The sequence below is a fragment of the Caretta caretta genome, chromosome 8, assembly GCF_965140235.1.
Source record: "Caretta caretta isolate rCarCar2 chromosome 8, rCarCar1.hap1, whole genome shotgun sequence".
In the NCBI taxonomy this organism is placed as follows: domain Eukaryota; kingdom Metazoa; phylum Chordata; order Testudines; family Cheloniidae; genus Caretta; species Caretta caretta.
Window position 1 is genome coordinate 38,932,944 of NC_134213.1, and position 27,691 is coordinate 38,960,634.

A 27,691-nucleotide genomic window follows, 5' to 3' on the forward strand; every position below is an offset into this window, starting at 1 on the left:
ATTAGAATACCTTTCCTCTTGTCTAGATCTCTATCGGTGACTTCATTAGTTTTAAGAACAGGAGTACTTGTGGCACCTTAGAGACTAACAAATTTATTAGAGCATAAGCTTTTGTGGGCTACAGCCCACTTCATCAGATGCATAGAATGGAACATATAGTAAGAAGATATATATATATATATATATATATATATATATATATATATATATACACAGATAAATAGGAAGTTGCCATACAAACTGTGAGAGGCTAATTAGTTGAGTTTTGTGTGCTGCAGTTCTCCGGCTGAGCTCAGAGTGTCGCTGTTGGCCAATGTGGTGTGGAGCTACAGCCAGAGATCCATTACAGCTGGCTGCAGCCTGATTTCTCAATCACACAGTGCAGATCGCAGAGAAAACAACCAGAGAGACGCGCACACAGCCTCGCTGCTCAGAGAAAGCCTCCCTCTGGACTCTGGTGTTCAATTAGCCTGAGAAATTGAATTCATTTTCTTTTTATTACCTGGGATATTTACCAAATATCTGGATTTATAAGCACTTTTTGTACAGAATAAAGAAGAGAGCGTACATGAAAATGCGTGGTATGGAAACTAGGCAGAGACCGAGCGGCAGGGCAGTCACACGGCAGGTACTGTTGTTTCCCTTCTTATTCTCGTTGTTCTACCGGGTGGTCTCGGAACAGATCCGTTATTCGATTCCGGAGGAAATGGCCAAAGGTTCCCTTGTGGGGAATCTCGCCAACGATTTGGGATTGAGTATCCGAGAGCTTCCGCAGCGAAAGCTCCGTGTCAGTTCCGAAAAGCAATACTTCAGTGTGAATGGGGAAAATGGCAACCTGTATGTGAATGGCAGGATAGACCGGGAGGAGATATGCGGGGAAACACCCCTTTGTGTCCTGACACTCGAAACGGTAGTAGAAAATCCTTTGAATGTTTTCCATGTGACTGTAGCAATCCAGGACATTAATGATAACGCCCCGAGGTTCAAGACAAACAACATTGATTTACAAATTATTGAATCCGCACTGCCTGGTGTGCGATTTCCACTAGAATCTGCGCAAGATCCAGACGTTGGGGTCAACTCATTGAAGAGTTACCAACTCAGCAAGAACCCGCATTTTATCCTGTCAGTAAACGAGAGTCCAGATGAAAATAAATATGCTGAGTTAATTTTGGAAAAATCTTTGGATCGGGAAAAGCAAAACGCCCATCACTTGATCCTGACGGCTGTGGATGGGGGAGATCCAGTCAGAACTGGGACGGTTCAGATTAAGATTAATGTCACTGACGCCAATGACAATCGCCCCGAATTTACTAAAGAGATCTACAAAGTAAGCCTGAGAGAAAATCTACCAAATGGCTCCTTAGTGGTTCAGGTGAAAGCCACGGATCAGGATGAAGGGTTAAATGCCCAAATCACATACATTTTTAGCAACATTAAAGAAAATGCTCTTAAATTATTTCATTTAGATCCTGCGAGTGGAAGAATTACAAATACAGGGATTCTGGATTTTGAGAAAACAAATACATACACAATACGTATAGAAGCCAGAGATGGGGGAGGACAATCTGCTCACTGCAAAGTTCAAATAGAAATTCTTGATGAGAACGACAATGCGCCGGAAGTGACGTTCACATCTGTATCCAGTCCCATTCCAGAAGACTCAGTACCAGGCACAGTGACGGCTCTGATCAAAGCCTATGACCGAGATGCCGGTGAAAATGGAGACGTCACTTGTCATCTTCAACACAATTTGCCTTTCAAAATAGTGTCGTCCTCTAATAATTATTACAAAATTCTCACAGATAGCACCCTGGACAGGGAAAGGACCCCAGAGTACAATATCACAATCATAGCCACAGACAACGGTTCTCCTCTCCTCTCCACCCAGAAAACCATCCTGTTGCAGATCTCCGATGTCAATGACAACGCCCCTGCCTTTGAGAAACCTTCCTATACCGCCTATGTGCCAGAGAACAATCCCTCGGGGGCCTCTATTTTCAGTGTAAAAGCCTCAGACCGGGATCTGGACCGGAACGCCCGAGTCACTTACTCCATCCTGAGCAGCAACCTAGAGAAGCTGCCTCTCTCCTCCTACATCTCCATTAACTCCCAGACCGGAGCGATCTATGCGCAGCGCTCCTTCGACCACGAGCAATTCCGGGAGTTTGAGATGCAGGTGAAGGCCCAAGACAGCGGGTCCCCGCCACTCAGCAGCAATGTTACCGTCAGGGTGTTTATTGTGGATCAGAATGATAACGCCCCTCGCATCCTGTACCCTTCCCTCGGAGCCGATGGCTCCGCCTTGTTCGAGATGGTGCCTCGCTCCTCCGAGGCAGGTTATCTGGTAACTAAGGTGGTGGCGGTGGATGCTGATTCAGGACACAATGCCTGGCTCTCCTACCATCTGCTCCAGGCCACGGACCCGTCGCTCTTCAGCATTGGGCTGCAGAGCGGGGAGATCCGGACAGCCCGCGCCTTTGCGGACAGAGATGCTGTGAAGCACAGGCTGGTCACCCTGGTGAAGGACAACGGGCAGCCGTCTCTGTCCGCCACAGTGACTCTCAACCTGGTGTTTGCTGAGAACTTCCAAGAGGCTCTTCCAGAAATGAGCGACCAATCGGGTGACTCGGCACCTCAGTCTGATTTACAGTTTTACTTGGTGTTGGCTTTAGCCTTGATCTCATTTTTGTTCCTCCTGACAGTTGCACTGGCCATTGTGATGAAATGTGGAAGGTCGATGAATTTTCCAGTTTTGCAATGTTTTGGTTCTGATCATTTTTCCAAGTCAGGTCCCGGATTGCCGCGGAGCTACTGCGATGGGACTTTACCATACAGCTATAATCTGTGTTTAACCGCAGACTCTGACAAAACGGCGTTTAGTCTCCTAAAATCAAATGGTCAGAATTTCATAGAAGAGAACATTCTTTGCAGGGGCAACTCTGGAATGCTACCTATGAGCAGTAAATCTGCTCCTGGAGATCAAAAGTCTGTAGCCGAAGCACTTGGAAAGGTGAGTCTTTGTACAGATTCGCTCCTACATCAGGGCTTTTAAAATTCCATTTCTTTTAATTCGAAATGAAAGTTTTAATTGTTAAAAATATTGTTATTTGGATTAGTTATTTCTAGTATCATCAACTTTTATCGCTTTACAATAGGGGGTTTAATACATAGATTTTTTTGTCAGTGGAGTGTCTGAATTTTCTTCAGTGTGTCAAAGTAAAATGAATCAGCGTTTGTTTTTTTTAATTATGAGATACATTGTGAAACATAATTTTCTTTAGGAGTAGCTTCCTTGTAGCATTTGAAAATGAGCATATATTGTCAGTTTGTGTGTATACAGATAAAATGTACAGGCACACGTATTATATAGGCATACTTAAATGTATAATAATCTAGGTATAAAACAAAATTATACATTTATATATATATGAAAACAGCTAAAACACTCAAATACACGCTTGCATCCACAATGCATATACTGCCCTGAGAGTTTTCTCTGTTCCTAGTCTGTTCTATTCTATGTAGATGTTTATACCTCGCTTATCACCATAATGTCTGAGTTCCTCCCAGTAGTGCATTCACAGAATCATAGAATCATAGAATATCAGGGTTGGAAGGGACCTCAGGAGGTCATCTAGTCCAACCCCCTGCTCAAAGCAGGACCAATCCCCAATTAAATCATCCCAGCCAGGGCTTTGTCAACCCATTCAACAATGTGAGTACACATCTGCCATCTAGATTAGAGAAGTCAAGGTCAAAGAAGCGTGCCTTGCATTTGGAACAGAAAGTGGTGACGTTTGTGATGGTCCTTAGTTCCTGAGAGAGTTCCTGCCACAGTCTCTGCTCCCAGAGAGAGTTCTTTCCCAAAACAAATGGTTTTAATCTTATTGTTCAGAATTCCATTTTTCCAGAGCATAGTGGTTGACCACGGTCTTTGTCCCAAAGCATTACAGTCTTTTCGGTGTTCTGGGCCCAAGGAAGTGAGCACTTGAACAATAAGGATCATCACGTTGAGCAACATTTTAAATTTTTTTGTAAGCCAGTGTAAACAGTAGAGGACAGGCAACCTATGTTGTTGAGGAGATGAGCTGCTGCATTTTGTACTAGTTGGAATTTTCAAAGTGCTGAAGGTTTCATGACTAAATATATTGCATTGCTGTAATCCAGTCAAGAGGTGATACAGGCATGAATAACTGAGGCCAGGTCCTCATTACCAGGATGGGATGGAGTCCAATAGCCAAGTGGAGGGGAAAGAAATCATTAATCACAGCTGTTGTTGTTTGTAAGACCTCAGCATCAGCAAGAAATCCAATAGTACACCTAGACTACAGATTGAATTTACCAAGTGTAGATGTGAAATTTCAGGTAAAGGAGACTTCACTGTGACTGCAAACTCCTCAAAATACTTTCCGCTCCCACCAGCATCACCTCTGTTTTGCTCAGTTCCGACTTCAGCGAGCTATTCTTCATCCAGGAGCTGATTTCATCTAAGCACTGGGCCATCTTGGTGGTAATGGTATTGTTTTATGTAGTGAAGGATAGGTGAGCCAGGACCACCTGGGCCACAATATAGATTTTAATAAGGCTGCATGAGTTTAAAATAATGTCAGAAATTGGCCCTTTTTTATAAGTAGACAAATTTGCACAGTTATAGTTAATATGTAACTTAACTTTTTGATATCTTATGTACTGAAGGTGATTGATGTGTCATGAGATTAAACTGGTAGTGGCTCTGTATGTGTGTGAGTGCGTGCATGCATGTGCATGTGCGCACCTCTGTGTGCAGGAGGTAACGAAATTTACTTGAAATTTTTAAAAAATATAAAATAGATTGATTTGCATATGTTGAATTATTTTGTAGAAAGTATATTTGGAGGGATTTGTCCATGGTCCTGTGAGATGCTTTTCATTTTCAACACCTAATAATTGTCCAAGAGATCTTTTATCATTGATAAGTAGTAAGAATTCTAGGAGAGAACCTCATGTGGTTTTTACACATTCGTTTTTCCAAAAAAAAGGACATTCTTAATTATGTTAAGCATTTTCTATTCTCTGTAAGAAGACTTCATTTTAGAAAGAAAGAAAGAAAGAAAGAAAGAAAGAAAGAAAGAAAGAAAGAAAGAAAGAAAGATTTCCCTCATCCTGTGAAACCTTACTGAAAGAGACATTTTATAGTGTAAATGACGCAGAAAATTAGCCAGTTAGCCTGACATAAATCCAAGAGAAAACAGTCATAGTACCTGATACAGGACTTTATCAATAACATTTATAGGTCCAGTTGCTAGTATCAATCAATATGTTTTCATGGAAAACAACTGTTATTAAATGGCCTTGACATCTTTTTTTATAAGATTACAAGTTTGAATCACCAATGAATAACTGTGATTATTTTGGAATCTCACAGGGATCAGATCTCAATCTGGTGCTATTCCATATTTTTGTCATTGATGTGGAAAAAAATACAAAATACGCGCTGATAAAAATTTGCAGATGACAGAGAGATTGATGGAAAGGTAAATAATTGTAGGTGCGGGTCATTGATACCAAGAAATCTGGATCGCTGTATAATCTGAACCCAATCAAACGCCATGTGTTTTAATAAGACAAATGCAATGTCATACCTTTACAGACAAACATTATCGACCATACTTTTGTTTTGGGGGAGTATGGGACTATAATCTTGGAAGCAGTGAACCTGAAAAAAGATTTAAGGGTTGTTATATCAGCAGCAGCAGCAGCAACATCCCTGAGTATTATATCATGAGAATTTAAAAACAAAACCGAAAACAAAACAAAACAAAACACAACAATTAGCCTTCACAACGTACAAAATCTTTAAGCATAAAAAGGGGGAAACTACTATCTAAAATTTATCCCCGTGAGTCACCAATAAATCCTGACCATGAACGGATTCAATAGGTTTATGCATGTCGTAGCCATATTAGTGCAAGGATATTAGAGGGAAAAGGTGTGTGAGGTAATAAGAACCAACTTGAAGAAGCTGGTCCAATAGAAGATATTACCTCACCCACCTTGTCACCCTAGGTTTGGTTGAAACCTCCCCAGAATTCCTGCATTTTCGGTTCTCAAATGCTCTTGTTCTTCGACTTTCCTTAAAATTCTCACAGCGCCTAAGGGTAGAATTGGAGGAGAGAGGCTCCATACAGTGATTTTTAATGGTCCATTCAACAAGTTCAGAGCTGAAAGGGGGACGTGAAATGGGATGGTGATTGGAGAGGCAAGTAGGGACAAGGGTGGAGTGGTCTGTTTGTTTATTTAATGGTAGAGAGTAAAATATGCTTTTTTGAGGGGAAAGAGCCAGAGGAGAAGGAAGGGGTAAAGAAAACAGGGAGGGAGAGGATGAGAGTGGACACAAGGGTGATTAGGAGATGGGGTCACTGGGACATATGGAGAGGTTACTGTGGAACTCTTTGCCAGAGGATTGTGTGAAGACCAAGACTATAACAGGGTTCAAAAAAGAACTAGATATATTCATAGGTCCATCAATGTCTATAAGCCGGGATGGTGTCTCTAGCCTGTTTGCCAGAAGCTGGGAATGATAGACAGGGAATGACAGGTTTCAGAGTAGCAGTTTGTTAGTCTCTAAGGTGCCACAAGTACTCCTGTTCTTTTTGACAGGGAATGGATCACTTGATCATACCTGTTATGTTCATTCCCTCTGGGTCACCTGGCATTGGCTACTGTCGGAAGAGAGGATACTGGGCTAGATGGACCTTTGGTCTGACACAGTATGGCCATTCTTATGTTCTTATGTTAGAGGAGGCGAAAAGATGAGAAACTTTTGTGTATTTGACAGAGGAAGAGAGTTGTACCGTCAGGGTGTATAAACATCTGAATGAGCTCTCAGTGTGATGTTGCTGCAAAAGGGGTAGCAGCATCACTGGATGTATAATCTGGGGGATATGGAAGAGGCACGGGTATTGGCACTGGAACAATTTGTGTAGAGCCATTGAACCAAACTGTAAACACTGTATATAATGGAAACCACTTCAAGCCAGGAAGTGTAGCAGCACCCCCAGCACAGCTATTTTCAGCACCTATGGGGATATGGAATAGGAGTAGAGAGATGGTATTATCTCAGCATGCTATATTGGTGAGATTGTCCCTGGAATACTGTGTCCATTTGTGGTGTCCACACTTAGAAAGAGATGTTGAAAATGGAAGGGGTTCAGAGAAGAGCTACAAAAATGATTAGAAGACTGAACAATATACCTTATAGTGAGAAAATTAATGAGCTCAATTTATACAGTTTATTAAATAGAAGGTTAACATCCAACTTGATCATGGAATATAAGTAGCTACACTGGGAAAACATACCTGATTTAAGAGGACCTTTAATATAACAGACAGATATGACAAGAGTCAATAACTGGATCCTAAAGGTAGAGAAACTCATATTGAAATATTAGGCAACTTTTTGACAGTGATAGTAATTAACTACTAGAAAAGCTTTGATAAGAGAATTAGGTAATTCATCGTCACTTGGAGTCTTTAAAAAACGTTTGGCTGTCTTTCTAAAAAATATGATTGAACCACGACTTGTAATGATCTAATAATGCCACTTACTCATTAGGGAAGAATAGTTTCCGCACTGCAGGAATTGTTGGGTGAAATTCTCTGCCCTGTGTTGTGTGGTAGGTCAGACTAGATGCTATTCTTAGTTCCTAACGGCCTTAAAAATTGTAACTCTGTGACTGATTGATCAAAAACATTAAACGTACAGTTGCTTATTTAATTTCAGTTCCAACACATTCAATTGTTGACATTTTGCATTCTGTACATAAAAATAATATTATTTGGGGCAGAATCTGCTCTTATTTATACAGATAAGAATTTAGAGTAATAATACTTATAATTTAAATAGCACTTTTTATTCAGACATTTCCAATGGTTTGCAAAGGTAAAGTTGCCAACATTATCTACCATTTTTAAAAATTGAAAACTGAAACACAGAGGGCTTAAGTGACTGGACAAAGGCTGGGGCAAATCAAGGGCGAGGTGGAATATAACCGCAGTTTAATGATTCTCGCTACCTTGTCTTGTCCACTGGATCAAGCTGCGTCCAGATTCCTCATTCTGCCTTTACATTGCTGAAACTGAGATCAGAATTTGGCTCCCTCTATACAGCTACTATAGGTCACTAATTATAGGAATTCAGGGAAACTTTCTCTTCCAGACCTAGAAACTATCTAATCATACACAAAGACATTCAAAAAAATGAATCAAACAGCTGTGGAACCCTAACCTACAAAACTTTACAGAAAACACAAGAAGGCGAAATTAAAATTAATTCCAAGCAGTTTATACTTTTTTGTATGAATTATGCAGTTTATATTTGTCAAATGAGTTGCGATTCTAACTTTCTGTTTCACGAGATCAATTTAGTTGTAGTTCTGCGGCAGAGATTGAAAGTGCCGCTGTTGGTCAAAGCGGGGCAGGAGCTGCTGCTGGAGATCCATAGGAGCCCCCTGCAGTGCGATTGCTCGGTAACACAGCGCAGCTCTTAGAGGAAACAAAGCAGGGGAAAGCTCTCACACACTTGCTGGGAAAAGAAATCCTTTCCTGGACTTGTGGTGTGTTACTAGGCAGAGAAGTTCATTTTGTTTATATGGAAGTGACTAGTCTGGAAAACCTTTCAATGTAACAGGAATTTAAAACAAAGAATTTATTCAGACCAGACAGGCAAGGAGAGCATATCGGAGAGTGACTGAGATGGAAACCAGGCACAGAGAGCCGAGCCGGGCAGTCACGCGGCAGGTACTGTTGTTTCCCTTCTGATTCTCTTTGTTCTGCCGGGCGGTCTCGGAGCAGATTCATTTTTCTATTCCAGAGGAAATGGCCAAAGGTTCCCTTGTGGGGAATCTCGCCAACGATTTGGGGTTGGATGTCAGAAAATTGCAGCAGCGAAAGCTCTGTGTCAGTTAGGAAAAGCCATACTTCAGTGTGAATGGGGAAAATGGCAACCTGTATGTGAATGGCAGGCTAGACGGCGAGGAAATATGTGGGGAAACACCCTTTTTTGTCCTGACGTTCGGTTGAAAATCCTTTAAATATTTATCATGTGAACATCGAAATCCGGCACATTAATGATAACGCCCCGCGGTTCAAAAGAAACAGCGTTCATTTAATCGATACTATCAGGCGCGGGATTCCCAGTAGAATCTGCACAAGATCCAGATGCTGGAATCAACTTGCTGCAGAGTTACCAGCTCAGTAAAACCCTGCATTTTATCCTTTCCGTGAAGGAGACCCCAGATGGCATTAAGCATGAGGAAAGAATTTTAGAAAAACCTTTGGATAGGGAGCCACAAAGTTCTCATCACTTGATCCTGGCGGCTGTGGACAGGAGAGATCCATTTAGAACGGGGACAGTTACGATTCACTTTAAAATTTCTGACGCCAGTGACAATCCTCCAATATTCACTGAAGAGACGTACAAGGTCAGCCTGAGAGAAAATCTACCAAAAGGCTCCTTCCTTCTTCAGGTGAAAGCCATGGATAAGGATGAAGGATTGAATGCGAAGATCACCTACACCTTCAGCGACATTCAAGACACAGGGCGCCAATTATTCAGCGTAGACCCAGAGAAAGGAGACACTACAAGTAAGGACCCCTGGTCAATATCACAATCACAGCCCCAGACAAAGGCTCTCCCCCCCTCGCCACCCAGAAAACCATCCTGTTGCAGATTTCGGGTATCAATGACAACGCTCCTATCTTTCAGAAACCTTCCTACACCGCCTATGCGCCAGAGAACAATCCCCCGGGGGCAGGGCTGGATTACCCAGTAGGCAGACTAAGCATGTGCTTAGTTTAGGCAGACTAAGCATGTGCTTGAGGTTTTTCTTGGAAAAAAATTGATATTTCAAAAAAATCATCTAAGTAGTCATCATGGGAAAAACCAGAACTTTGTTAGACTTCCTTACACTCTACTACACACTCTTACCCCATTTGTCTGTTCTCTTTTTGTTACTTATCCCCACCTAAACCGGGGGGGGGGCATCCTACTAATGTGGATTGAAATAATGCCAGGAAATCAGATCCAGTCATGTGTTGCAATAAATTTATGTTTTATTATTGATATATTCTTCTGAGTTAAATTCTTGTTGGAGCTTGTGGCTCAGTTTGACCCATTTTTAGCAGGCCATATCTCAAAATGAGATATGGCATAAAATGCTGGCAAAGGTAACCCATCATACTTATCCAAGATAATATGTGATGAACTCATTGGTCTAATGAGTGACAAAGTTTGTTCAGCTATTGTGGATGAAATTAGTACTTCTGAGTACTTCAGTTTATCTGTTGACTCTACACCTGATCTTTCCCATATTGATCAATTGAGTATTGTACTAAGCCCTGGTCTACACTAGGACTTTAGGTCGAATTTAGCAGCGTTAAATCGATTTAAACCTGCACCCATCCACACAATGAAGCCCTTTATTTCGACTTAAAGGGCTCTTAAAATCAATTTCCTTACTCCACCCCTGACAAGTGGATTAGCGCTTAAATCGACGTTGCCGGCTCGAATTTGGGGTACTGTGGACACAATTCGATGGTATTGGCCTCCGGGAGCTATCCCAGAGTGCTCCATTCTGACCGCTCTGGACAGCGCTCTCAACTCAGATGCACTGGCCAGGTAGACAGGAAAAGAACCGCGAACTTTTGAATCTCATTTCCTGTTTGGCCAGCGTGGCAAGCTGCAGGTGACCATGCAGAGCTCATCAGCACAGGTGACCATGATGGAGTCCCAGAATCGCAAAAGAGCTCCAGCATGGACCGAACGGGAGGTACGGGATCTGATCGCTGTTTGGGGAGAGGAATCCGTGCTATCAGAACTCCGTTCCAGTTTTCGAAATGCCAAAACCTTTCTGAAAATCTCCCAGGGCATGAAGGACAGAGGCCATAACAGGGACCCGAAGCAGTGCCGCGTGAAACTGAAGGAGCTGAGGCAAGCCTACCAGAAAACCAGAGAGGCGAACAGCCGCTCTGGGTCAGAGCCCCAAACATGCCGCTTCTATGATGAGCTGCATGCCATTTTAGGGGGTTCAGCCACCACTACCCCAGCCGTGTTGTTTGACTCCTTCAATGGAGATGGAGGCAATACGGAAGTAGGTTTTGGGGACGAAGAAGATGATGATGAGGAGGAGGTTGTAGATAGCTCACAGCAAGCAAGTGGAGAAACCGGTTTTCCCGACAGCCAGGAACTGTTTCTCACCCTAGACCTGGAGCCAGTACCCCCCGAACCCACCCAAGGCTGCCTCCTAGACCCAGCAGGCGGAGAAGGGACCTCTGGTGAGTGTACCTTTTAAAATGCTATACATGGTTTAAAAGCAAGCATGTGAAAGGATTACTTTGCCCTGGCATTTGCGGTTCTCCTAGATGTAGTCCTAAAGCCTTTGCAAAAGGTTTCTGGGGAGGGCAGCCTTATTTTGTCCTTCATGGTAGGACACTTTACCACTCCAGGCCAGTAACACGTACTCGGGAATCACTGTAGAACAAAGCATTGCAGTGTATGTTTGCTGGCATTCAACCAAAATCCGTTCTTTATCTCTCTGTGTTATCCTCAGGAGAAAAGGAGTACTTGTAGCACCTTAGAGACTAACCAATTTATTTGAGCATGAGCTTTCGTGAGCTACAGCTCACTTCATCAGATGTATACCGTGGAAACTGCAGCAGACTTTATATATACACAGAGAAGATGAAACAATACCTCCTCCCACCCCACTGTCCTGCTGGTAATAGCTTATCTAAAGTGATCATCAGGTGGGCCATTTCCAGCACAAATCCAGGTTTTCTCACCCTCCACCCCCCCACACAAATTCACTCTCCTGCTGGTGCTAGCCCATCCAAAGTGACAACTCTTTACATAATCAAGTCGGGCTATTTCCTGCATAAATCCAGGTTTTCTCACATCCCCCCCACCCCCATACACACACAAACTCACTCTCCTGCTGGTAATAGCTCATCTAAACTGACCACTCTCCAAGTTTAAATCCAAGTTAAACCAGAACATCGGGGGGGGGGTAGGAAAAAACAAGAGGAAACAGGCTACCTTGCATAATGACTTAGCCACTCCCAGTCTCTATTTAAGCCTAAATTAATAGTATCCAATTTGCAAATGAATTCCAATTCAGCAGTTTCTCGCTGGAGTCTGGATTTGAAGTTTTTTTGTTTTAAGATAGCGACCTTCATGTCTGTGATTGCGTGACCAGAGAGATTGAAGTGTTCTCCGACTGGTTTATGAATGTTATAATTCTTGACATCTGATTTGTGTCCATTTATTCTTTTACGTAGAGACTGTCCAGTTTGACCAATGTACATGGCAGAGGGGCATTGCTGGCACATGATGGCATATATCACATTGGTGGATGTGCAGGTGAACGAGCCTCTGATAGTGTGGCTGATGTTATTAGGCCCTGTGATGGTGTCCCCTGAATAGATATGTGGGCACAATTGGCAACGGGCTTTGTTGCAAGGATAAGTTCCTGGGTTAGTGGTTCTGTTGTGTGGTATGTGGTTGTTGGTGAGTATTTGCTTCAGGTTGCGGGGCTGTCTGTAGGCAAGGACTGGCCTGTCTCCCAAGACTTGTGAGAGTGTTGGGTCATCCTTTAGGATAGGTTGTAGATACTTAATAATGCGTTGGAGGGGTTTTAGTTGGGGGCTGAAGGTGACCGCTAGTGGCGTTCTGTTATTTTCTTTGTTAGGCCTGTCCTGTAGTAGGTAACTTCTGGGAACTCTTCTGGCTCTATCAATCTGTTTCTTTACTTCTGCAGGTGGGTATTGTAGTTGTAAGAAAGCTTGACAGAGATCTTGTAGGTGTTTGTCTCTGTCTGAGGGGTTGGAGCAAATGCGGTTGTATCGCAGAGCTTGGCTGTAGACGATGGATCGTGTGGTGTGGTCAGGGTGAAAGCTGGAGGCATGCAGGTAGGAATAGCGGTCAGTAGGTTTCCGGTATAGGGTGGTGTTTATGTGGCCATTGTTTATTAGCACTGTAGTGTCCAGGAAGTGGATCTCTTGTGTGGACTGGACCAGGTTGAGGTTGGTGGTGGGATGGAAATTGTTGAAATCATGGTGGAATTCCTCAAGGGCTTCTTTTCCATGGGTCCAGATGATGAAGATGTCATCAATATAGCGCAAGTAGAGTAGGGGCTTTACGGGACGAGAGCTGAGGAAGCGTTGTTCTAAATCAGCCATAAAAATGTTGGCATACTGTGGGGCCATGCGGGTACCCATAGCAGTGCCGCTGATCTGAAGGTATACATTGTCCCCAAATGTGAAATAGTTATGGGTAAGGACAAAGTCACAAAGTTCAGCCACCAGGTTAGCCGTGACATTATCGGGGATAGTGTTCTTGACGGCTTGTAGTCCATCTTTCTGTGGAATGTTGGTGTAGAGGGCTTCTACATCCATAGTAGCCAGGATGGTGTTATCAGGAAGATCACCGATGGATTGAAGTTTCCTTTGTGCTGGAAATGGCCCACCTGATGATCACTTTAGATAAGCTATTACCAGCAGGACAGTGGGGTGGGAGGAGGTATTGTTTCATATTCTCTGTGTATATATAAAGTCTGCTGCAGTTTCCACGGTATACATCTGATGAAGTGAGCTGTAGCTCACGAAAGCTCATGCTCAAATAAATTGGTTAGTCTCTAAGGTGCTACAAGTACTCCTTTTCTTTTTGCGAATACAGACTAACATGGCTGTTACTCTGATTCCTCAGGAGAGTGAGATATAATTCATGGTCATCTGGTTGAAATAGAGTGCTTTTCTTCAGGGGACACTCAGAGGAGCCCATTCCTGCTGGGCTGTTTGCCTGTGGCTAAACAGAAATGTTCCCCGCTGTTAGCCACAGGGAGGGGAGAAGGTTGAGGGGGTAGTCACGTGGTGGGAGGAGGCAAAATGTGACCTTGTAACGAAAGCACATGTGCTATGTATGTAATGTTAACAGCAAGGTTTACCCTGAAAGAGTGTAGCGACTGTTTTATAAAATGTGTCTTTTTAAATACCGCTGTCCCTTTTTTTTTCTCCACCAGCTGCATGTGTTTCAATGATCACAGGATCTTCTCCTTCCCAGAGGCTAGTGAAGCTTAGAAAGAAAAAAAAACACACTCGCGATGAAATGTTCTCCGAGCTCATGCTGTCCTCCCACACTGACAGAGCACAGACGAATGCGTGGAGGCAAATAATGTCAGAGTGCAGGAAAGCACAAAATGACCGGGAGGAGAGGTGGAGGGCTGAAGAGAGTAAGTGGCGTGCTGAAGAGAGTAAGTGGCGGGCTGAAGACAGGGCTGAAGCTCAAATGTGGCGGCAGCGTGATGAGAGGAGGCAGGATTCAATGCTGAGGCTGCTGCAGGACCAAATCAGTATGCTCCAGTGTATGGTTGAGCTGCAGCAAAGGCAGCTGGAGCACAGACTGCCACTGCTGCCCCTCTGTAACCAACCGCCCTCTTCCCCAAGTTCCATAGTCTCCACACCCAGACGCCCAAGAACGCGGTCGGGGGGCCTCCGGCCAACCAGCCACTCCACCACAGAGGATTGCCCAAAAAAAAGAAGGCTGTCATTCAATAAATTTTAAAGTTGTAAACTTTTAAAGTGCTGTGCTTAAAGTGCTGTGTGGCATTTTCCTTCCCTCCTCCACCACCCCTCCTGGGATACCTTGGTAGTCATCCCCCTATTTGTGTGATGAATGAATAACGAATGCATGACTGTGAAGCAGCAATGACTTTATTGCCTCTGCAAGCAATGATTAAAGGGAGGAGGGGAGGGTGGTTAGCTTACAGGGAAGTAGAGTGAACCAAGGGGCGGGGGGTTTCATCAAGGAGAAACAAACAGAACTTTCACACCGTAGCCTGGCCAGTCATGAAACTGGTTTTCAAAGCTTCTCTGATGCGTACCGCGCCCTCCTGTGCTCTTCTAACCGCCCTGGTGTCTGGCTGCGCGTAACCAGCAGCTAGGCGATTTGCCTCAACCTCCCACCCCGCCATAAACGTCTCCCCCTTACTCTCACAGATATTGTGGAGCACACAGCAAGCAGTAATAACAGTGGGAATATTGGTTTCGCTGAGGTCTAACCGAGTCAGTAAACTGCGCCAGCGCGCCTTTAAACGTCCAAATGCACATTCTACCACCATTCTGCACTTGCTCAGCCTGTAGTTGAACAGCTCCTGACTACTGTCCAGGCTGCCTGTGTACGGCTTCATGAGCCATGGCATTAAGGGGTAGGCTGGGTCCCCAAGGATACATATAGGCATTTCAACATCCCCAACAGTTATTTTCTGGTCTGGGAATAAAGTCCCTTCCTGCAGCTTTTGAAACAGACCAGAGTTCCTGAAGATGCGAGCATCATGCACCTTTCCCGGCCATCCCATGTTGATGTTGGTGAAACGTCCCTTGTGATCCACCAGAGCTTGCAGCACTATCGAAAAGTACCCCTTGCGGTTTATGTACTCGGCGGCTTGGTGCTCCGGTGCCAAGATAGGGATATGGGTTCCGTCTATAGCCCCACCACAGTTAGGGAATCCCATTGCAGCAAAGCCATCCACTATGACCTGCACATTTCCCAGGGTCACTACCCTTGATATCAGCAGATCTTTGATTGCGTGGGCTACTTGCATCACAGCAGCCCCCACAGTAGATTTGCCCACTCCAAATTGATTCCCAACTGACCGGTAGCTGTCTGGCGTTGCAAGCTTCCACAGGGCTATCGCCACTCGCTTCTCAACTGTGAGGGCTGCTCTCATCTTGGTATTCATGCGCTTCAGGGCAGGGGAAAGCAAGTCACAAAGTTCCATGAAAGTGCCCCTACGCATGCGAAAGTTTCGCAGCCACTGGGAATCGTCTCAGACCTGCAACACTATGCGGTCCCACCAGTCTGTGCTTGTTTCCCGAGCCCAGAATCGGCGTTCCACAGCATGAACCTGCCCCATTAGCACCATGATGCATGCATTGTCAGGGCCCATGCTTTCAGAGAAATCTGTGTCCATGTCCTGATCACTCACGGGACCGCGCTGACGTCGCCTCCTCGCCCGGTATCGCGTTGCCATGTTCTGGTGCTGCATATACTGCTGGATAATGCGTGTGGTGGTTAATGTGCTCCTAATTGTCAAAGTGAGCTGAGCGGCCTCCATGCTTGCCTTGGTATGGCGTCCGCACAGAAAAAAGGCGCGGAACAATTGTCTGCCGTTGCTCTGAAGGAGGGAGGGGCGACTGACGACACGGCTTACAGGGTTGGCTTCAGGGAGCTAAAATCAACAAAGGGTGTGCCTGTACATCAAGGAGTATTTCAGGCAGGACTGCACGGAGGGTTCCAATAAGAAATGGTGCACCTAAGTTATCGTTGTTATTGGAACAAGGAGGTTAGCCTGGCCTCTGATTGATACATGGCTAGATTTACCTCGCTGCACCTTCTCTGTGAGTGACTGCAGTGTGATCTAGACAGGGGAGGAGGCAAATGAGTACAAAACAAATCTGGTCTATTTCTTGTTCTGACCCACTCCATCTATCTTTTACATCTTTGGCTGGCAGCAGACGGTGCAGAAGGACTGCATGCCATCCACATCTCATGGCTGCTCGGCAGAAGATGGTACAGTACGACTGCTAGCCATCTTCATCTCTTGCCTGCCTGGCATAAGATGGTACAATACGACTGCTAGCAATCCTCATCTCTTGCCTGCCTGGCAGAAGATGGTACAGTACGACTGCTAGCAGTCCGTATCGCCTGCCCGCTCACCATAAGACGGTTCAATAGGACTGACTGCAGGACTAAAGAGAATGACCTGGTCAAGTCACTCCAAATTTAGTCCCTGCGCCCATGTCTGCCCAGGCGCTCCCAGCCGACGTGGCCAGGAGCACCTCGGACACGACGAGGACGACTACCAGTCGTATTGCACCGTCTGCTGCCAGAAGGCAATGGGTTGCTGCTACTGTGCAGCAAAGCCGTACCGCGTCTGCCAGCACCCAGGAGACATAGGGTAACGGTTACCTGAGCTGGCTCCATGCTTGCCGTGGTATGGCGTCTGCACAGGTAACTCAGGAAAAAAGGCGCGAAATGATTGTCTGCCCTTGCTTTCACGGAGGGAGGGAGGGAACGGGGGCCTGACGACACGTACCCAGAACCACCCGCGACAATGTTTTAGCCCTATCAGAGTGCTCCATTGTGACTGCTCTGGACAGCACTCTCAGATGCCCGATTGTTTGCCATTGCTCTGACGCTGGGAGGGGCGCTTACAGGGTTGGCTTCAGGGAGCTAAAATCAACAAAGGGGGTGGCTTTACATCAAGGAGTATTTCAGGCAGGACTTCACGGAGGGTTCCAATAAGAAATGGTGCACCTAAGTTATTGTCCTTATTGGAACAAGAAGGTTAGCCTGGCCTCTGATTGATACATGGCTAGATTTACCTCGCTGCACCTTCTCTGTAAGTGACTGCAGTGTGATCTAGAAGAATGAGTCCCCTTGACAGGGGAGGGGGGGAAGCAAATGAGTACAAAACAAATCTGGTCTATTTCTTGTTTTGATCCACTCCATCTATCTTTTACATCTTTGGCTGGCAGCAGACGGTGCAGAAGGACTGCATGCCATCCACATCTCATGGCTGCTCGGCAGAAGATGGTACAGTACGACTGCTAGCAGTCCGTATCGCCTGCCCGCTCACCATAAGACGGTTCAATAGGACTGACTGCAGGACTAAAGAGAATGACCTGCTCAAGTCACTCCAAATTTAGTCCCTGCGCCCATGTCTGCCCAGGCGCTCCTGATCGACCTCACAGAGGCGACCAGGAGCACCTCAGACATGACAATGACAGCTACCAGTCGTACTGTACCGTCTGCTGCCACAAGGCAAGGGGTTGCTGCTACTGTGTAGCAATGCCGTACCGCGTCTGCCAGCACCCAGGAGACATAGGGTGACGGTTACCTGAGCGGGCTCCATGCTTGCCGTGGTATGGCGTCTGCACAGGTAACTCAGGAAAAAAGGCGCGAAATGATTGTCTGCCCTTGCTTTCACGGGGGGAGGGAGGGAACGGGGGGCTGACGATATGTACCCAGAACCACCCGCGACAATGTTTTAGCCCCATCAGGCATTGGGATCTCAACCCAGAATTCCAATGGGCAGCGGAGACTGCGGGAACTGTGGGATAGCTACCCACAGTGCAACGCTCCGGAAGTCGACGCTTGCCTTGGTACTGTGGAAGCGCTCCGCCGAGTTAATGCACTTAATGCACTTAGAGCATTTTCTGTGGGGACACACACACTCGAATATATAAAACCGATTTCTAAAAAACCGACTTCTATAAATTCGACCTAATTTCGTAGTGTAGACATACCCTAAGATATGTGTCTCCCACAGCTGGAAAACCTGTTGAACAATTTATAACATTCCTCAATTTGAAAAGCCACACTGGTGAAGAAATGGCAAATCAAGTACTGCATTATCTGTGCCAAGTTTGCAAAATATATTTCTCAAAGTGCAGAGGTCAATCTTATGACAATGCTGCCAACATGTCAAGGCATTATCAAGGAATGCAGAAGAAGCTTTTAAAACAGAACAAATATGCCATATTCATACCATGTGTTGAAATCTCTTTCTAATACTCGCTGGGAGGCACGTGCAGTGGCAACAAGTGCAATTCTGGAGTCCTATTCAAAGACTGTGAATGAAATAGAAAGTATAGCTGAAGACCAATCACAAAAGGGAGAAACTATATGAGAGGCAGAAAACATTGCAAACAAGATGCAAGAACTAGAGTTTGTATTCATGTTGACCATGTGGAATGAAATTTTACAACACGTTTACCACACAAGTCAAGCTCTCCAAGAAAAATAATTGGATTTGAAAACATGTGCAGACCTCTGTCAGTCATTAGCAAACCACTTACACACTTTGAGGAATGATTTTGAAAGATTTGAAGACTTATCAAAAGATATCTTGCCTGATATTAACTACAAAGAAGGCCAGTCCCGCAAGAGAATCAGGAAAAAAGAAGCAAATGATAGCGGTGCAATAGAAACAGCATAGAATCCTAGAGACAAATTTTGCATATCTACTTACTACGCTATACTTGATACACTTGAAGCTCATATGAAGAGGAGAGGTGAACTGTACAAAGAAGTATCAAGCAGATTTTCTTTTCTAAATGATATGGACTTATCTGATGAACAATATTCACAAGGTTCCCAAAAGCTAGTTAACTCATACCCTGTTGACTTAAACATGAATCTCTGTGGAGAAGTATGGCAGTTCCACTGTTATATGCACGCAAAATTTAATGAAACAGGAAAAATGAAATTCAGTCACATTGATCTTCATGACACAATATTGAAAGACAGAATACAATGTATATTTCCAAATGTAGAGATCGCACTACATATTTTTCTAACATTGATGATTACTAACTGCTCTGCAGAACGCTCTTTTTCTCAGCTGAAAAGAATAAAAAACCCTCAGAGAACAACAATGTGTCAGGACAGACCTGATTCACTTTCCCTATTGTGTATGGAAGTGGACATGCTTCGTGGAGTCACCTTCAATGAACTTATCCAGAATTTTGTAATCAGAAAATCTAGAAAGAAGCTATTTTAATTTCAGCATACATGTAAGTTTTGTGTCATTTTGAAAAATAAAATTTTATTTTATGATATAGTACAGTTTTTATTTTGAATTACATATGGAGGGACACCATAATCTTTTCAGTGCTTATGGCCTCTAAAGGTCTTAATCCGGCCCTGCTTGGGGGCCTCTATTTTCAGTGTAAAAGCCTCAGACCGGGATCTGGACCTGAACGCCCGAGTCACTTACTCCATCCTGTGCTGAAGCATCAAGGAGGTGCCTCTCTCCTCCTACATCTCCATTAACTCCCAGACCGGAGCGATCTATGCGCAGCGCTCCTTCGACCACGAGCAATTCTGGGAGTTTGAGATGCAAGTGAAGGCCCAAGACGGCATGTCCCCGCCTCTCAGCAGCAATGTCACCGTCAGGGTGTTTATTGTGGATCAGAATGATAACGCCCCTCGCATCCTGTACCCTTCCCTTGGAGCCGATGGCTCCGCCTTATTCGAGATGGTCCCTCGCTCCTCCGAGGCAGGTTATCTGGTGACTAAGGTGGTGGCGGTGGATGCTGACTCAGGACACAATGCCTGGCTCTCCTACCACGTGCTCCAGGCCACGGACCCGTCGCTCTTCAGCATGGGGCTGCAGAGCGGGGAGATCCGGACAGCCCGCGCCTTTGCGGACAGAGATGCTGTGAAGCACAGGCTGGTCACCCTGGTGAAGGACAACGGGCAGCCGCCTCTGTCCGCCACAGTGACTCTCAACCTGGTGTTTGCCGAGAACGTCCAAGAGGCTCTTCCAGAAATGAGCGACCAATCGGGTGACTCGGCACCTCAGTCTGATTTACAGTTTTACTTGGTGTTGGCTTTAGCCTTGATCTCATTTTTGTTCCTCCTGACAGTTGCACTGGCTATTGTGATGAAATGTGGAAGGTCGATGAATCTTCCAGTTTTGCAATGTTTTGGTTCTGATCATTTTTTCAAGTCGGGTCCCGGATTGCCCAGGAGCTACTGCGATGGGACTTTATCATATAGCTATAATCAATGTTTAGCCGCAGACTCTGGCATAATGACCTTTAGTCTCCTAAAATCAAATGGTCAGAATTTCATAGAAGAGGATATTCTTTGCAGAGACAACTCTGAAATGCTGCCTATGAGCAGTACATCTGTGCCTGGAGACCCAAAGTCCGAGGCCGACACACTCCATGAGGTGAGAGTCTGTCGTGATGCGCTAGTGTGTCTGCCTGTGTTTTGAAACAGTTTTAATTCTAGTCAAAATTAGATCTCTTGGACCTTTTTAGTAATACACTATTTACTATACGTGTTGCTTGACTAATTAGTTTATGAATATATATATTGAATATGAATATATTTTCCATAATGAAGCTTACTTTCCATAAAGAACCTTTTAACCTTTTTTTTTTAAAGTTATTTCATGTTGTGGTGCTAAGTTCATTGGTAAGACAAGTTGAAAAGCTATAATTTTCTGGTAAGTGTGGAATATGTCATGATGCACTAATCCCAAAAGAGATATAGAATATCACTAAGTAGTTTCAAAGTATTATAATAATTGTCATGTTAAGACATTACTTTATTTCCACATTATCATAGCTTTCTCTCCCTTTGACTTGGAATGGGTATTAATACAAATGTAACCATAAAGATATTTTTAATGTGCCTCATCCATAGCATGGGAGAATAAAGTGGCACAGAAATAAAAATAGTTACATAAATAGAAAATTTCCTGATAATATGATTAAATTATTCCCTAATCATTAACAATGATTCTAGGGTAACAGTTTAATTTCTCGGCAGATACACAGTTTGCTCTCCCTCTCATTCCTGTCTTTCTTTTGCCTTTTTTCCTTCTGTTCATCAGTCTCTGAGGACTGAAGCATTAATATCTAAAACAAAGCAACTAGGGACAAATGCTTGATCTTCTCAAAGGAATAAGATACAAAGTTTGCATATAGATGTAAGAGATGTAAACAAAACCTATGAGATATTCTTTCATAATTGTGACAAAGTTCCTGCTCTACCTTGGTGGGTCTTGCACTTATTGGAGGATTTGCTCGCCTTGGAGCTTCACGGCAGCCCTCAGCTTGGCCGTTTTTCTGAATTCACAGTCCAGGTCGACTCCTCCTGTGTCTGACCAGGAGTTGGGGAGGATCTGGGGGGAACCCGGGCCCGCCCTCTACGCCGGGTTCCAACCCAGGGCCCTGTGGAATGCAGCTGTCTAGAGTGCTTCCTGGAACAGCTGTGCGACACCTACAACTCCGTGGGCTACTTTCCAATGGCCTCCTCCCAACACCTTCTTTATCCTCACTATAGGACCTTCCTCCTGATAATGCTTGTACACCTCAGTCCTCCAACAGTCCGCGTTCTCACTCTGAGCTCCGAGTGCCTCTTGCTCCCAGCTCCTCACACGCACACCTCAAACTGAAGTGAGCTCCTTTTTAAAACCCAGGTGCCCTGATTAGCCTGCCTTAATAAATTCTAGCAGCTTCTTCATTGGCTGCAGGTGTTCTAATCAACCTGTCTTAATTGTCTCCAGAAGGTTCCTGATTGTTCTGGAACCTTCCCTGTTATCTTACCCAGGGAAAAGGGACCTTCTGAGCCTGGGGTTAATATATCTGCCTTCTATTACTCTCCGATAGCCATCTGGCCCGACCCTGTCACATAATCCTTTCGGAGACATTTTCTCTATCTCCTTTTCCATGCAATAACATGATTTCACAGGTATTTCATTTTCACACATCAATAAAAATTATTTGATTTATAAGTAAATTTAAATGCTAATTTACAGTAACTATATATCCCCACCTGTATAAATAAGGTACTTTTGGTCTTGACTCAGGTGGGAGCACCAGTACCCCATGATCTGCATTGGATGTCTTTTGATTTCTAAATGAAGTTTAAGGTGCTCACAATCAACTATAAATTCTACTACTTGAGACCCTTTCTCCCCCTATGTGCATGTGATATACTGGCCTAACTGGACTAGATGGAAACACCAGAATTGGAGTGTAACCATGCCTCAGTGGGTCACAACTGCAGATGTCAAATTCAGGATGAATTGCTGAGAAATAGGGCAAACACAACCCCAAACTGGTGGTTATTCTTTTATAAGATATACCAAACCAACCACAAAAGTACACTCCTGTTTTACCACACTGGCTAACAAGAAAACATAAAGGCAGTTTCCTCAGGCATTTTACTATTTCTATCACCACCAAAAACACTGGATTCAGAGATGAGTGGTTCTTAAAACCAGTCTCATCAAATAATAGGTTCTTCTGATCCCAAAGGACCAGCCACACACCCAGGTCAATACATAACATAGATCTTACCCAAAAATCATGCTGGTGCCAATCCTTTAATATCTATAATCTAAAGGTTTATTGAAAGAAAGAAAGAAAGAAAGAAAGAAAGAAAGAAAGAAAGAAAGAAAGAAAGAAAGAAAGAAAGTTAAAATTGGTTAAAGGAATCAATTACATACAGTAAAGGCAAAGTTCTTGATTCAGGTTTGTAGCAGCTATAGAATAAACTGCTGATTTACGTAAAGGCTCTGGAATACATCCACAGCTTGGATTCAGAGCTTCAGTTTGTAGCAAAGTTCCTTCAGAAGTAAGAAGCAGGATTGAAGACCAAATGGAGGGCCTTTTATAGTGTTTGCTATGTGGAGGGCATCCCATTGTTCTTACTGTGGAAAATTACAGCAACAAGATGGAGTTTGGAGTCACATGGGCAAGTCACATGTTTATGCTCAATTTCCCTCAGGTATTCCAGGAAGCCATTACCTACACTCCAGACAGCACGTTTACCTGACAGTCCACTCAGTCTAGATGGGCGTCTCCCATGGTCCATTGTCAACCAAGTGTTTCTTGATAAGCCACTTAATTTGAATAGTCCCTCCAAGATGTGTTGGGTGTTACTTTGTGGGCATTACCCCAAGAGCAAACATTTGAAATCCAAATATAGATTTATAACTTTAAATACAAAAATGCCTCATGCATAGAGATAGCATAATTATAACCAGAAAATCATAACCTTTTCATAGACACCTCACTAGACAACCTTTGTACAATATTTTCTGCAAATGTATAACAGTGGTTGCAACAATAGTCTATATGATCATATTTTTTGTTTTGTGTCAGATGGGATCACCAGTGCCCCATGATTTGCATTGGCTGTCTTTTGATTTCTAGATGAAGTTTAAGGTGCTCAAAATTAACTATAAATTCCTGTATTACTTGAGACCAGTCTACGTGAGAGATCCTTTCTCCCCCTATGTGCGTGTGGTATACTGGCCTAATTGGAATAGGCGGAAACACCAGAACTGGAGCCACAACGGGATAAATTAGAGAAGGGGGAAAGCTGATGGCAGGGTATTTTACTGTAAGTGTCCTTAACTTTGGAAACTAGTATCAATCTCCAACTCTGATGATCTTTAGGGCATGCTGCAAAAAACATCTGTTTTCAGGAGCTCTTAGGAAAGAACCTTGTTGTTGTTGATGAACGTGGAGCGTTATAGATATTTTAATTTCCCGAGTGTAGGAGACTTCCTCTTGGGATTAGGAGAGAGGCTGCTGGATTTGCTTTTATTTATACTGAACTTTACATGCGCAAAATTATTTAGTGCAACGCATAGACATTTTTGTTCTCGTGAAAAAATAAAATACAAATAAAAAGTAAATAAATGCATTCTGAAAAGAAGGTCGGAGAAAATACTTATGGAAAGAGAATGAAAGAATGTACGCTAAGCATTCGTATGTGCAGTAATGTCTAAGAAAACAACAAAAATAGGAACGATTCGTCCTATTCGAGTATGATTTATATTCAAGGTCGATTTGTTGCAGTATGAAACATAGTTGTGAATTATCCCCAATTTGAAGGGGAGAGAGATAACGGAATTGATTTGTTCGTGTGACAGTAATTTTATGAAATTACTGCATCAAGATGAGGAGTATCGCTAACAGTAAGTACGCCATCACAGCAAGATTTGTAGATTTATTATGTAGTTTTAAGACTCGATAAAGCATATGATGCCGGGGGGGGGAAAAACATATTGAAAGCCAATTTAAAAAGTAAAGGAGTACTTGTGGCATCCGATGAAGTGAGCTGTAGCTCACTAAAGCTTATGCTCAAATAAATAAATTTGTTAGTCTCTAAGGTGCCACAAGTCCTCCTGTTCTTTTGTGAATACAGACTAACATGGCTGCTACTCTGAAATTTAAAAAGTATTAATGGGAGCTGTTGCAGTTATCGGTTGAGACTCTGGGTGCCGCTGTTCACCAGCGAGGCAGAGAAATGCAATCAGAGATTCAGGCAGCCCCGCCCTCTGGTTCACAGCACAGAGCACAGAGAGTTCAAACGGTCTGGAACGCAGCCTTCACACAAACGGTTGCATGGATGATCTCAACAGTAGAATTATTATATGAACTAGTAGCTCAGGAAAGAAAACAATAAAAATTACACTAAACTACAGCGTCCCGAGATTAGGATTCTGCACCTCTACTTCAAAGATCTGGAAATGGCGGATAAAGCAAGGCTCCGTGACTGCAAAAGACTAGCCCTGTTCTGCTTTACATTGGTTAGCGCTTGGGAGACAGTTTCTGGGAAAATTCGCTATTCGATTCCTGAAGAAATGCAGAAAGGCTCTTTCGTGGGGAATATCTTAAAGGATCTGGGACTGGATTTAAAGGAACTCTCAGACCGGGGAGTCCGCATTGTTTCCACAGGTAGGACTCAGTATTTTGCTCTGAATCTTAAGAGCGGTCATTTAATCACCACAGAAAGAATGGACAGAGAGCAAACCTGTGGCCAGCTAGAGACGTGTCTCTTACATCTTGAGGTTCTTGTTGAGGATAAAGTGAAGCTTTTCATAGTTGACGTTGAAATCACAGATATTAATGACAATGCGCCCCGCTTCCAGGAAGATGAATTGGAATTTAGAATCAGTGAGTTAGCCGCTGTGGGAACCCGATATTCTCTTGAGGAGGCGCAGGATCCAGATGTGGGAGCCAGTTCTGTGCAGGGCTATTATCTCAGCAGTAACAAACACTTCTCTCTGGATGTGCAAACGGGAGCTGATGGAGACAAATATGCCGAACTGGTGCTGGAAAAATCTCTAGACCGGGAAGAACAAGATGTTCACTATCTAATTCTCATAGCCACTGACGGGGGAGATCCAGTTAGGTCCGGAACTGCACAGATCCGCATTATTGTCCTTGACGCAAATGACAATGCACCAGTTTTCAGTCAGCCTGTCTATAAAGTGAGTGTTTTGGAAAATGTGCCCGTCGGGTCTCTGCTGCTGACAGTAAACGCCACAGATCCGGACGAAGCGATAAATTCGGAGGTCACATATTCACTCCGGAAGATGAAAGACAAAGCGTCCCAGATATTCCAGGTGGATTCTAAAACGGGGGAAATATCAACTGTGGGAAACCTGGATTATGAGGAAGCTGCATCATATGAAATGGAGGTTCAAGCAAAGGACGTTGGAGACCTCTCGGCCAGGTCTAAAATCCTGGTTAGGGTGATTGATGTTAATGATAATGCTCCCAAAATAACAATCGCTTCTCTCTTCAGCTCAGTCAGCGAAGACAACCCTCCAGGGACTCTGATTGCTCTATTAAACATCAGAGATAAAGATTCTGGAGAGAATGGAGAGGTCACATGCTCAATACCCGGCAACCTGCCATTCCGGTTACAGAAATCATTTGACAATTATTACAGCTTGGTGACTGACAGACCCCTGGACCGTGAGCGGGTCTCGGATTACAATGTGACGATCAAAGCCACAGACCGAGGGGCTCCAAATTTGGCTTCCAAAACAACAATTTTAGTGCAACTTTCAGACATAAACGACAACGCTCCCATCTTCAACCAGACATCCTACACTTTGTACATCACGGAGAACAATCCCAGAGGAGCTTCCTTTGGTTCCCTGAAAGCGAATGATCCTGACTCGGGGGAGAACGCCAGAGTCACTTACTCCATTACTGGAACTCAGATCCAGGAAGCTCCGCTCCCCTCCTCCATCTCCATTAACTCTGAGACTGGGGCTCTCTACGCTCTGCGCTCCTTCGATTACGAACAGTTCCGGGAGATTCGGTTCCAAGTGCAGGCTCAGGATGGGGGTTCCCCACCTCTCAGCAGTAATGTCTCCGTCACTCTCTTTATACTGGATCAGAATGACAACAGCCCGCACATCTTACACCCCTCCTTTCCCACCGATGGCTCCACGGGAGTGGAGTTGGCCCCTCGCTCCTCCGAGCCGGGTTACCTGGTCACTAAGGTGGTGGCGGTGGATGCAGACTCCGGGCAGAACGCCTGGCTCTCCTACCAGCTGCTGAGGGCGACAGAGCCGGGGCTCTTCTCTGTGGGACTCCACAGCGGCGAGATCAGGACAGCGCGCTCCTTTGTAGACAAAGATGCGCTCAAGCAAAGTCTGGTGGTTTTAGTGAAGGACAACGGGCAGCCCCCTCTCTCTGCCACAGCCACTGTCACGGTGGTGGTGGCTGACAGCATCCCCGAAATCCTCTCCGATTTAAGCAGCCTCTCAGCTCCTGCAGACCCCCAGTCCAGCCTCACCTTGTATTTGGTGATCGCTGTGGCTTCCGTTTCCTGCTTGTTCTTTACCTTTATCCTAGTGTTACTGGCCCTGAGGCTCCGCAGGTGGCGAAACTCGCAGCTGTTTGACTCCTCGAGTGTGACTTTCAGTGGAGTTCCCGTCTCGCAGTTTGTGGGGATCGATGGAGTCAGAGCTTTTCTTCACTCCTACTCACATGAGGTTTCTCTAACCACGGACTCCAGAAAAAGTCAATTTACCCTACCAAAATTAAACTGTTCAAGTACCCCAACGTGTCCTTCAATTGATAAAGAAAAGGAATCCGTCCTCGTGTCGGAGAATTTGAGTGTGAGCAATGGGGTCCAGCCACTCCTTCAGGTGAGTCTGCCTCTTTTGGTAGTGTGGTTTGGACTTTGTATGCCCTGTATTGCTTTTCCATCTAGAGAAGAAGGTGAGAGTGTTTTTCCTTGGCTAATACATAAACGTGTATTTTTGTACAGTTCTCTGCATCCTTCATGTGTAAATGTTATATATATATATATATATAT

At 44.3% G+C, this 27,691-nt stretch overlaps 1 protein-coding gene and 1 pseudogene across 13 annotated transcripts in view; both read left to right on the forward strand.

Moving 5' to 3' along the window:
- The window catches only part of LOC125641569 (protocadherin gamma-C5), a 426,447-nt gene that overhangs the window by 177,999 nt on the left and 220,757 nt on the right, over positions 1-27,691 (forward strand). The window contains exon 1 of one of the 13 annotated variants that reach the window (XM_048861700.2): positions 400-3,013. The exons of 10 other annotated variants lie outside the window; for them this stretch is intronic. In XM_048861700.2, the coding sequence (XP_048717657.2) occupies positions 569-3,013 (2,445 nt within the window). In that variant the 5' untranslated portion in view covers positions 400-568. Of the gene's footprint in view, positions 1-399; positions 3,014-8,721; positions 8,782-24,954; positions 27,522-27,691 lie in introns of those variants that run through there. 2 more of the 13 variants (XM_048861744.2, XM_048861719.2) reach the window with 2 other exon arrangements.
- LOC142073052 (protocadherin gamma-B5-like) lies at positions 8,791-20,822 on the forward strand (annotated as a pseudogene).